The 13,551-nt window shown below is 37.1% G+C and overlaps 1 protein-coding gene across 3 annotated transcripts in view; it reads right to left on the bottom strand.

The window, feature by feature from the left end:
• Positions 1–13,551, bottom strand: part of GRM1 (glutamate metabotropic receptor 1) — a 418,597-nt gene that overhangs the window by 123,183 nt on the left and 281,863 nt on the right. For all 3 annotated transcript variants that reach the window (XM_077998433.1, NM_001265755.1, XM_077998434.1), the window contains 1 exon segment: positions 12,808–13,043. In XM_077998433.1, the coding sequence (XP_077854559.1) occupies positions 12,808–13,043 (236 nt within the window).

Here is a 13,551-nt window from a genome sequence, read left to right as displayed (position 1 = left end):
GAACCAGCACAAATGCCCATCAATGGCAGACTGGATAAAGAAAATGTGGCACATATACTTAATGGAATACTATGCAGCCATAAAGAGGATGAGTTCATGTCCTTTGCGGGGACATGGATGAAGCTGGAAACCATCATTCTCAGCAAACTAACACAGAAACAGAAAACCAGACACTGCATGTTCTCAGTCATAAGTGGGAGTTGAACAATGAGAATACATGGACACAGGGAGGGGACCATCACACACTGGGGCCTGTCAGGGGGATGGGGGGTTAGGAGAGTGACAGCATTAGGAGAAATACCTAATGTAGATGATGGGTTGATAAGTCCAGCAAACCACCATGGCACATGTATATCTACGTAACAAACCTGTGCATTCTGCACATGTATCCCAAAAATTAAAGTATAATTTTTTTAAAAGTTTAAAATTTTCAAGATTCTAACCGTAAGGTTTGCCCTCTTATGAATAAACGGCTGTAGTACTAAGTCTCGTTTATTAGTTCGATAGATTGAAGATTACCCCCAAATATTAGGCACCCTTCCCCTGAGAGAGGATTATATTTCCTCTCTCCATTGATATTTGGCTTGACTATAAAACTTGCTTTGGTCAATGAAATGTGAGTGGAAGTGACACCTATAACTTTTAGTGGAAGCTTTAAACTAAGTTCACATTGGCTATGTTTGGTTCTTTATGCTGCAGCTATCAATGTTCCAGATAGAAGCTGTTCTATAGTTTGGCTTCCAGAAAACAGAAGGGAGTTTTAACTAACATATAATGAACATGTTGCATGAATGAGAAGTAATTATTTATTGTGATAAGACATTAAACTATTTTTAATTTGTTGTCACAGTATATTCCAGCCTATGCTGACTAATACAGAAATTGGTACCTAAAAGTAGGGGGATTGCTGTAACAGCAACAAAACCAACAATGAAACATAAAATACAAGGCATATAGATACAGGAAGCAATTTGCAAGAAACTGTGACCAGGGTCTAAAAGGACATAATTATTCCATTATTATGCAATAGCAAAACACTCATTAATATTGTCACCTACAATAACTTGGAAGGCAGCAGTTTTGTCAACTGAGCTTACATGTTTAGGCAAGGAGGTAGAAAAATTAAATGTACCAAGACAAAAGTGAAATGGATTTGTATTTCCAACTCTTAAAGAGCAAGCTGAGAAGGTCTCTGTACCGTAAAAGACCCAGGAAAACTCAGATTAATGGCAAGAACCATATCAAGACTCACATTCTTTTGTTAAAAATCTCTGAAAATAATAATTTGGCACACATAAATCTTTCAGATGAAGGAAATGGCTAAGAAACAAGAGACTAAGACTGTGGCTTTTCACTAGTAGTCTGTTAGGTTCAATGTACCTAAAAGTAAGTCTGGAAGGCGAGGCTTGTCTAACAAGAATTGCAAGCATGGCTATTAATGCAGGTTGTGCCTGATAAACTAGTTAAAAAGGAAACTACATTTATAATAAGATTTTTCTTAGAAAAATTAAAAAGCTGGCAGCCTAGACTAAAAGAGACTGTGAGCATCAGATATCTGAAATGGACCTTGGGCCTTCAACATTTTAGGGTCAGGTAGCAGAGGAAGGCAGCCTCCTGGCCCTCAAAAAGACAGTCCCCAGGCTCTCAAAAAGACAGTCCCCAATCAGAAGAGCATGCTCCATCAGAGGAGGCCAAGGAGGATGATGATGCGAAATAAGAGACTTCCCTGAGACTGGATGCAAGAAATATATGTCGTCAACTGCCTGGATGTTTTACCTTTCACAGGAACACAACACAAATGACTTTTAAAATCTGTTTCCAAAGAGTTATATCCAACAGAATCAGGCTGCAGCAGTAGAAGGCACTGAAGAAGCCGCCAGTAGGGACTTAGAGAGACTAATGCCATGCTGTCTTGACACCTAGTGTGGTAGACAACATGACAGTCCCACAAAGATGCCCACGTCCTAATCACTGAGCTTGTGAATAAACTCATTTTCATGGTAAAAGAGACTTTGCGAATGTGACTAATCTTCTCTTGAGAAGGAGAGATTAGCCTGGGTTACCTGGGTCTCAATCACATGAATCCTTAACAGTGGAGAAATTTCCCTGGTCATGGCCAGAGAGAGGTGTGGTCGAGGAATAAAAGTCAGATAGATGTAATGTTCCTGGCTTTGGATATGAAGGAAGGGGGCCATGAGCCAAGACATGTGAATGGCCTCTAAAAGTTAGAAAAAGCAAACGAACACTCTCTCCTAGGGCCTTTATAAGGAATGCAGGCCTGCTGATCCTCTAATGTTACCCCAGGGAGACTCTTGTCAGGGACTTAGAAGTTAGGTCATAGGCTTCTAACCTACAGAATTGTAAGGTAATAAATTTGTATTGCTTCCAGACACTGAGTCTTTGGTAATTTGTTATGACAGCAATACAAAATTAATACATCTAAGAATTATCCAATCTGGACAGGGAGGCACACAGTGTTTGGTTATGACTTACTGGTTTCGGAATGCCAATACTTCAAATGCAAAAACAAGCCTACCAATAAATAAATAAAACAAACAAAAGAGACTGATTCAGATTAGGAATTACTAAAATCTCATTAGCTATCTCAGATGCCACAGCCAGGACCAAAACCTTAGCAGGCTCTCAACTTGGACAGGGACAGATGGTTCTGAATTTTGAAAATTTAAATGGCTCATAAGTTTTAAGTATGAATTTCTTCTTGTCCTTAAAATAAATGCTTGGCCTCACTCCAAAGATTCTGATTCAATTTGTATGGTGTAGGACCCAGATTAATATAGGAAAGTTTTGTGTAAATGCTTTCCCGATGGTCTTAATAAGCCATGCTTGAGAACTACGACTCTGAAGGACCAGATTCTTATTTACATCATTCAAAGTCGTAAGCTATTAATTTAGCCAAATGGATTGCATAATAGTATTAAGCTGACTGGAGTATTCAGTCCAAATCTATTTACATCTCTATGGATTCAATTCACTGGCATTTCTTTTTTATTTTTATTTTTTAAGAGACAGATTCTCACTCTGTTGCCCAGGCTGGAGTGCAGTGCCACAATCATAGCTCGCTGCAGCCTTGATATCCTGGACTCAAGTGGTCCTCCCACCTCAACCTCCCAAGTAACTAGGACTACAGGTGCATGTCACCATGCCCAGCTAGCTTATTGTAGAGACACAGTCTTGCAATATTGCCCAGGCTGGTCTTGAACTCCTGGCCTCACACAGCTCATTGGTGTGAGGTTTGACAAATAGCTCTTGGATATAAAATATAACTCCCCAGTATATTACTGTGGCCTGGAGACATAGAAACTATACCACAAATATAACTGGTGGGCTGATTATACAAGGCAACCTCCCAGTCATTAGGGTAAAAATGAATATTTTAAATTTGGGTAAGAGGTTAGTTTTCAGAAAAAGCAGTCACTGGAGAGTTTATCACTAGAGAACATACTCAGGAAATTGTTCAGAAATACGACAACCTTGATTCCATACGAGCTAATAAGAAATCATGTTTAGCAGCTATTATGACCCAAGATTTGGCTCATAATATGGACATCAAATATCCCCTTCACTTTAACTGCCACCTGCAAATAAAAAAACATAATGGAATGATGGAATACACTTCTCAAGAAGCAGTTCAGAAGTTTCACTGGTTTTTGAACTTTAACGAGCCATTTATCTTCTCAGTGTTCAATCCCTTTATGATGCTATTTTCCCAATCATATATCTCCATAGTGAATAGGACCAACAGGTGAATTAAAAGAAGTTAAACACACGCTTACCACATGATGCAGCCATTACACTCCTAGGAATTGACCAAAGAAAAATGAAAGAACATGTTTATGCAAAGATTTGTATAAAGATATTCATAGCAGTTTTATTTGAAACAACTAAAACCTGGAAACAACTCAAATGCTCATTACCAGGTAAATAAATAAATTATGATATATACAAATAATGGAACACTACCCATCAATTAAAAGGAGTTAGGTGTTGTTCCAGCACTTTGGGAGACCAAGGCAAGTGGATCACTTGAGGTCAGGAGTTCGAGATCAGCCCAACCAACACAGTGGAACCCATCTCTACTAAAAATACAAAAAAAAAAAAAAAATTAATTTGGCATGGTAGCACATGCCTGTAATCTCAGTGACTTGGGAGACTGAGGCAAAAGAATCGCTTGAATCTGGGAGGTAGAGATTGCAGTGAGACAAGATCCAGCCACTGCATTCCAGACAGGGTGACAGAACAAGACTGTCTACAAAAAAAAAAAGGAATTAACTACAATGCAATTATGAATCTCAAAATAATTGTGCTGAGTAAAAGAAGGCAGGCAGAAAAGAGTTTATAATGTACTCTTTTATAAACATTCAATTTATATTAAAGTATAGAAATTATGAATAAAATATAGTGTCAGAAAATCAATAAGTGACCACCTGGGGATGGGATGAAGAGGGGTAGAAGAGAGGGATTTTCAATGAGGCACAAAGGAATTTAAGAAGTAATATGTTCAGTATCTTAATTGCAGTAAATGTTTCTTGGGCATATACATATATCAAAATTGATCAAATTGTGCATTTTAAATATGTGTAATGTATCTATTATACCTTAATAAAACTATAAAAAGGGAGAAAAAGTATATTGGGTCACACCCATCCTGAACAACTGTTACTTTTTTTTTTTTTTTTTCTGAGACGGAGTCTTGCTCTGCCGCCCAGGCTGGAGTGCGGTGGCCGGATCTCAGCTCACTGCAAGCTCCGCCTCCCGGGTTTACGCCATTCTCCTGCCTCAGCCTCCCGAGTAGCTGGGACTACAGGCGCCTGCCACCTCGCCCGGCTAAGTTTTTTTGTATTTTTAGTAGAGACAGGGTTTCACTGTGTTAGCCAGGATGGTCTCGATCTCCTGACCTCGTGATCCGCCCGTCTTGGCCTCCCAAAGTGCTGGGATTACAGGCTTGAGCCACCGCGCCCGGCCAACTGTTACTTTTTATCATGACTGAAAATATGACTTTATATGAATTTTCCCGGCAGCAAATGTGTACAAGGCATGAAACACAAAGCTATTCTCCTGATGAGAAGCGACACCTGTAGAGGACATGGAGAAATGCCATAGAAAAAATCTAAATAGATACTAACCACTACTCATCCAGGGTGAAATCTTTATGAACATACATTTTAATCATTGAAAACACTCACTTCAAACTTGTTCAGAAGGCAAGCTGAACCACATGACAGAGCATTCAACTTCAGAAACACATACATGATTCAATTAGAAGAAAAATGATCTAATTAAAGAATTTATTAATAGTTTTAACCAAATTCTAGTAATAACTAAAGTACATGAAACTTAGATCAATCTCTAGGTAACGGGTTTGCAGGCATAGTAAAAATAAAATTCACTTGCATATGGAAGATAAAATAGTAACTGTTCAATCTCTCAATGGCGTTAGATGCCTCAGATACTTTCAAGTCTGTATCTGCTACTAAAAATTATGTGAGGTTTTTGGGAAACAAATCAAGATTAATATAAAGTAAAAGAACGAATAACTCATGCCCCTGCATCAATCTTTATAATTTTTGGATGACAGAACATGTGCCTGTTTCTCTAATTAAATCCAATATTAAAAATGACATGGATTAAAAACCTAACTAGGCTAGTTAAGACATGCCTGGTCTGTGTGGGAACCAGTCCACCCTGGGTTGGGCATCAGATCTGTAGAAATTACCAAGCAAACTGGCAGCCTTGGCTCATACCAAAGAGTGAGTCAACTTCCAGCTGTTTTAATTGGTCAGGATATTCAACAAGTTGATCGGTCTCAAATCACTAACTTGTGAATTATATCCAAATACTACAGAAACAATCAAACTTGTACTTGTGGAGTTAGGAAAGTCTAGAGCAGCACAGTTCAATAGATCTTTCTGCAATAGTAGAAGTTTTCTGTATCTGTGCTGTCCAATATGGTAGTCACCAACCACACGTGGCTATTGATATATGAACTGCGGTTAGTGAAACTGAGGAACTGAAGGTTTCATTTCATGTAATTTCACTGATTTAAATTTAAATACAAATAGACACATGTGGCTAGCGGCTAACACATTTTGCAGTGCCAATCAGAGATAGGTAGGTCAATATTGCACCCATTGAATGGTTACTTTTAGAGCTTCATCTGTGTGATAATAAGATTTGTCTGAGAAATTATAATGTCCAGATGAGACACACAGTCAGTTTACTTTCATTCTTCCAACTAAAATATATAAACACATTTAAGACTTGTAAAAGCTATTTCCATAAAGCAACTTATAAGAGTACTGTATGAGAACTTATGACTGCTTTATTTTGAGAGTATTTGTTTGACTCAGTTATAACTGTACCCCATTTTTTCAGCATTTCCTGTATGCATAGCAGATTTCCCAAGTAGAATAGTTTAACTGCCTTGGATCGGGGAGGAGGGGGGATTAAAATTCTTTTGATTGCAGGATCTATGAAACTTTTTGGCTTTGCTTGACGAGATCCTGGGTGAAATATTGCACCATTCTTCATATGACAGGAAAAGACTGAGCATTCTACTATTGGGTTGAGGAATTATGTTTCCATAATATAATTAAACCAACTATTGCTCCATGGATTATAAAGCTATGAATACCTTTATCAGTTATCAATTGCCACACACACACACAAAAAAACCTGCATAACAAACCATCCCAGGGCTTAGTGGTTTAAAACAATAATTATTTAGCTCATGAATCTGGAGTCAACTAGGAAGTTTTGCTGCTCTGAGTTGGACATAATTCATCTCAGCTTGGCTCACTCATGTGTCAACTGTCAGGTGGTGGGTTGGCCAGGGACTGGCTGATCTAGGACATTCTCAATTGAGAGGTTGTTGTTTCTGATCCATGTTATTTCTCATCTTCTACCAGATAAATTCAGGCTTATTCATATGGCTAAGGTAAGGTTCCAGGAAAGAAAATGAGAGTAGGTCAAGTCTCTTAAGGCCTAAACTTGGAGTTAATAAATGGTAAGGTCAATTCAGATTCAACAGGTAGGGAACAAAACTCTACCTCTTGAGGAGACAAGTTACAAAGCCATATTTCAAAAAGCATGGAGACAAAAAGGGGTGAAGAAACGTGATGTCGTCCACAAACCCCAACTAATAATACCAACTTCTGGGCTGAAAGCAAATGATATTCTTCAGGAGTGCATATTGACATTTGGGTCAAACTTCCTGAGACAAAGAGACGTTATTACCAAAGGACCCAATGGGCTGAAATAAATTGGAACCCATCTCAGTTTATGGAACATCTTAATCTGGATCAAACTATAATGGATTGATCTTATCTGGACTTACAAAATAAATTAATTCTAAGTGGAGTTCATAAAATTTGAAACCTAATAAGGCAAATATATTATGGAAATCAGTATCAGTCTAAAATTGTGAATGGCAGCCTCCAAACTACTGGAGTAAGAGTCCCCTGGCTTGAAAGTCTTAAAATGTTTTCATTAGACTAGCTATCATCTTACCGGTCCTGAGCTGTTGGTGAGAATTACAGATACCAGCCAAATTCTTTCATTGTATCTTGTAAAATAGCCAAATGTAATATAGACTAATTTGAAAAGGCATTGTGTCCATCTGCTCTCAACTGGTACAAAGAATGTGGAGAGAAAGTAAAATAATGGCTATAACTTTACTGAGCTGTGAAAAAGGCTGATAAGGACTGAATAAACCCCATGAACTCATACAGTTAATATACTGCTAGCCACAGCAAATATTAAATATGTAAATATTGCCATACTGTAAGAAAATGCAGTATATATTTTCAAGTGAACCCAAATTTATCAAGTTATTACTAATAATTATATTTAGGAATCTACTGTAAAAGAACAATCCAAAAGCAGTAACAACAACAACTGTGAAAAATCTGTGTACCATATTCAGTGGTTTTTTTTTTTTATGTAAGAAGGAAAATTAAAAGTCGTCTAAATGTCTGACAACATAAGAATGGCTAGTAGTTGTAGTATTTTAACTGGTTAGAATATTACGGAGCTATTAAAATGGTGGTTATAAAGACCATGCAGCAACATCAAAACTATGTAAAATATAATCTTAAGTGAAATAAGATACAGTATTGTATGCACACTGTGATGATAATTATGCAAAACAAAATGGAAAAGAATGCATAGAGTTTCAAGCAGCTTTTGTAGGAGTTGCCTTTTGGAACTCCTTTCAAAAGCTTGAAAATGTTCATATCTTTTTTTTTTTTTTTTTTTTTTTTGAGATGGAGTCTTGCTCTGTCACTCAGGCTGGAGTGCAGTGGCGCGTTCTCGGCTCACTGCAACCTCTGCCTCCCAGGCTCAAATGATTCTCCTGCCTCAGCCTCCCAAGTAACAGGGATTACAAGTGCCTGCCACCATCCTGGCTAATTTGTGTATTTTAATAGAGATGGGGTTTCACCATGTTGGCCAGACTGGTCTCAAACTCCTGACCTCAAGTCATCTGCCCACTTTAGCCTCCCAAAGCGCTGAGATTACAGGCATAAGCCACCACACCCAGCCAGAAATGTTTATATCTTTTGATTAAATTTCTAGAAATTTAACTTATAGAAATACAACTTAAGAAAATTATCCGAAATGTAAAAAAATAAAGTTAGAATGAAAAATTTTTATTATATCACTGCAACATTTTAAAAAATTGTCAATAACCAAAAACAGCCTAAATAGAAAGAATGAAATGCCTAAATTATAGCTTATCTGAATGCAAAATGTTAAGCAGTCATTAAGAATAAAAGAATTTAACGACAAAGAGAAATGTATCAATGTATAAAACATTTTAATACAGCAATATATAAAATAATATTAATACACAATTTAAAACTATATATAGAGAGATGAAAACATACCAAAAATTTAACAGTGACTAATAATGTTTAGATAAGAGCAAATTCTTAATTCTCTTCAGCTTTCTAATGCTTCTGTATATTTCCAGGTGCATGCAATAGCCAATTAAGTATGTATTATTTTTATCATCAGAAAAAAATTATAAAAGATTGCATGGAAATATATAAGAGAAAATATCTATATTGACACTAACTGTGTAAGGGTGATTGATTAAAGATTGTTGTCTTGTTTCTTTCTAGTTTCCACATCCTGGGATGTAGTTAAGTTAAACTTACAGTTACAAAATATATAATTTTTATGAAATGATCTATGTCATGACCTCTTTTCTAATAAGACATGACACTAGTAGTGACATTTTACATTTATGCTAAGTATTTTCAGTTTGTAAAGTATTTCACTTGTATTATTTTATTGTAAAGTAGTTCATTTGTGTTATTTCATTCAATTCATGCAGAGTTCTGTGTGAGGTGAATATTGTCATGTTACCAAAACTGAGGTTCGGAGGTTAAGTGAGGTCATGCAAGTCATGCGGGTGATACATAACTGAACTGGTACTGGACCCAGTGATAGTGCTTCAAAATGTTACACCCTATCAGCTTCTATGGAATCTTTCTAATGAGTCTCATTGGGAATGAAAAAGCACTATGCCATTGCAAACATGATACGAATCTTTCAAGCAGCTAAGACATTTACTGGAAGAGAGTGACTCTGATTTGCTTTACACCTCTTTCCACTGTCCTACAATGATTAATTTTTTAGAAGTTATGCTTTGATGTTTCAGTTAGTGCTTTTCTAACACAGCTCCAATACCTCGATATATTCAACTAATTAAGCAGTGATGTGTACTTTACATGAAATGCTTTTAAATTAGCCACAGTGATTCCTAAACTACTCAGTCTGGGCTCAGGACCTTTAACATCCAAACTGGCATTCTAGTGCCCATAAACTCTTTATCTAAATAGTGACATCTGGGATTAAGTTCAATAATGGTTTCTATGGAAACTAATGGCAATATCAAAACTTTCCAAACCACTAGAAGTGACCCAATTAGAAGAGGTAAAAATGAGTGACAGAAACAGTAGCTATCAATAGAACGCAAGGTTAATTCTACTTCCTCACACTAATATTCATAAATGTGTCTGCATATTTATTAGAAGATTATGGAATTCATTTGATATTTAAGGATCTCAAATGGATAAGAATAATACGTGAAGTGAAAGTTTATTGTTCTTCAATAACACTGAAGCCAATTTCACAGAAATACAGAGATTAAAACTGAACAAGGTAGGTATACATGAATGTATACATTAAAGATAATATAGATAAACACTGATAAAGATAAAATTATAAGAATTTTGCTGCAGAAAAGATAAATAAGTTTCAAGAATTAATTCCAAATTGAAAAGTTAAATAAACCTCCTATCTTCCTTAGACCTAAAAAAAGAGAGAAATATTTGCTGAACTTGACTCCAGAATAAAATGCAAATATAAACATATTTCATAAAGATTGTAATCACATAAGAAGCTCTTAAACATAGCTTTGAGATTCAAGCACAGCATAAGAATAAAACAAAATTTGTAAATTGTTATTTCTTGCTGTGAGTACTAACCCAGTTTAAGCTTTAACCTTAACATTCTATGTACTGTCACAATTGAAAACCCAAAATATTAGTGTAACTGGTTGCAGAGTTTTAGCTTGTTTTGAGAGCTCGGGTAACAAAATATCTTCCTAGAAATCCTTATGTAAATGATCCAAGCATGTATAATAAGTAGTATCCTGAATTTTACTATTAAAACACAATGACAAAATGACATCTATAGTTGGACCACCATCAGATATCTCAAACTTAATTTATCCAAAATCAGCCTCTTGGACTTTCCCTAATCTTTTTATCCTGAAGTCTTCCTCTGTCTCAGTCAATGGTGACACCATCTTTCCAATTGCTCAGATTACAGTTATTCTTGACAATTCTGTCAGAAAATCTCAACTTTCACTTAACATGTCTTCAGCATCAAACCACTTGTCTTCACCCTGCTTGCCACTGCCTTGCCCGATTCACCACCCTCCCCTGTTTATTCAGTAGGCTCCTTACTGCTCTTCTCCTTGGACCCTTCAGCAAAACTCCCTACCCTGAATGAAAATGTAAATTAACTGATCAGTTAGCTAACAAGAATTGACTGAGTTCCCAGAGATCAGTGTTGTATAGGGTTCTATGAAGAAAGTAAGGTTGCTTTGACTACAGTTGAAGATGGCAAACATTTCTTGGGAAACAATTAGAAAGCAATGAATGATAATATATTGCCAAATGCTAAGTCTAAAAGCAGGCACTATGGTTCTGGGGGGTGTGGGTTCTCTTCTTTTTTTTTTTTTTTTGGCTGCCATTAACCTTATGAGCCTAGGGAAACTGTTTCCCCTGTTCACCCTCATCACCTCTGTTTTGCAAATAAGGAGACTGTCCTGGATGATTTATTGGTTCATTAGAATCCTTATTCTTGGTGGGTCTACTATTTCAGAGAAAGTAGAAATACCTAGGTAGTAGAGGTGGGTTACTGATTAGCAATGTCTCCCCTTTCTCCTGCCTTTCTCAGCCTCCCTGGAAGCCAAACTGAGGAAGTTCTAAAAGATTGAAACTTCCTTATTTGAAAAGATTCATACCAGGCAATTTCCCAATGAGCTCTGCTGAACCTTATGAAGTCACATATACATCGATGCATTTACATATATTGGTATCTGGAAGCATTTTCTAACATCAAACTATGAATACTGTTGAAAATAGAAATATTTTATGTAGTTAGCCATATTCTTACCATCCCCTGTAAAAACTCATTGTCCTCTATTGTCATTTATCTATTTCACGTATGTGAACTGTTTTGATTTGCCCAAAGAGATGGCAAGCCTCTCTAGGTCAAGAGTGATGGATTATGTTTCTCTATCCATTGTTTTGCTATATACAGTGTTTTATACATGGGTGTGACATGATTCTATGCCTTTATAAATAATGTCTGCTCAGCCTACATACAGGATATACATGTCACACCACTGTTCTACAACACAAATTAGGTCATGGGTAGATTCCATCACCCATTATCATGAGTGCTCCATTATTCTATGCTATCGACCCAGTAAGAACAACTTGCTTTGAATGGCATTACGAAAGGACATAGATGATTTATCTTGGCAGCCTAGAAAATACTGAAAAAGGAAAGGGGACAGTAATGTTCCTATGCAATAATAATAATACTCATAAAAGTTACAGTCTTCAGAATCTGGGTTATGGGAGTACTAGGGGTTGCAAGAATGACATCCTGTGGATTTCACCACGCCCCTAAAGGACTTGGAACAACGTGCTGCTGTTTCTTGGCATGGCATCAGTGCGTAGTGCATGGTGCTCGTCTGTCCAGCTGTGAACCATTGTTCTGACTGAAAGATCAGAGTGCAGTTTCTTGGCTCCTGTGCCCACAAACACCCTTGTTGATGGTGTGGCTTAGGGTCACATTACCTCATCGTCTCCTGACTTCTGTATCTAAACAAGCCATAGAGAAAAAAAGAGGATCTAACCAGTACTGCTGACTTATGTCTACGGCTAAGCTCTCCTAAACATGTTTGTCATAAAATCTCTTCCCTCTGGCTTAAATACTAGATACCTGACTCCTCAGTTTGCTTTTCCTTTACTTCTGTTATCTCCTATCACTTGCTCCAACAGAGACCAAAGTTGTCTTTCCAGATTTCCATGAATCCCTGGGGTAACACACACTTCCTCCTCATTCTAGCATTTTATAAACACAGATGGCAATTTTGTATTTGGAGCTCTAGCCCTGGCACCTTCTATTCTCATTCAACAAGCTGCAATAAATCTAGAAGAGATGACCAAACCTCTGAGTTGTTATTTTGTGAACACAAGTTACCTGTGCAGATTCGTTTAAAGTTGGGATTTTCCAGAAGGTGTCCTGGAAGGCGGCACTGGAACCGATGTTGCCAGAACTCAGGGAACCAGGGATTCCTTGTGTTAGTGTCCAGCCTCAGTTTCAGGAAATAATCATCGAATGACCTGACCTCCGGAGACTGCAGCTTTATCGTGATTCCCCCGTTGGCTTCCACCTCATAACCTTCAATGACTTCATCTCTGTCTGCCCATCCATCACTAAAAAATGCAGGGATTGGGGTAGGGAGAGAGAAAGACAAACATCTCACAAATAGAGCTCAGGGTTATATATTAATGAAGCAATCCAGCAAAGGCTACAGTCTGTTTTAAGCCAGCATTACTACCCAGCAACTGTTTTTTTTTTTTTTTTTTTTTGGTAGAGAGTAGAAAGTTTTGAAGGCATAATATCCTGTTTGTTTCTTTGTTTTTCACAATTGTGAAAGTGGTGATGAGATGATGACAGCAATACTGACAATTAAAGTTCAATGAGTTCACTAGTCATCAGATTCTGTGCTATTCACTTTTACTGAGAGGGAAGATGTTCAGCCAAAAAGGCTATCAGCCACTCTCCAAACCAGAAGAAAATAAAATATAGGCACCTCAGAGGCTGACCTTCAAAATAAGAGCTCAACAAGGTTTCAACATTGCAATCATGACCACTACATGAGCTCCATTATATGGAGCAGAAAACTGATATAGCTCTGAAACATGCCAACCACAGTTTAAC

This window comes from Macaca mulatta, chromosome 4, assembly GCF_049350105.2.
Source record: "Macaca mulatta isolate MMU2019108-1 chromosome 4, T2T-MMU8v2.0, whole genome shotgun sequence".
Classification (NCBI taxonomy): domain Eukaryota; kingdom Metazoa; phylum Chordata; class Mammalia; order Primates; family Cercopithecidae; genus Macaca; species Macaca mulatta.
The sequence above is the reverse complement of the archived record's forward strand: the minus strand, read 5'-3'. Positions and strand labels throughout refer to the sequence as shown.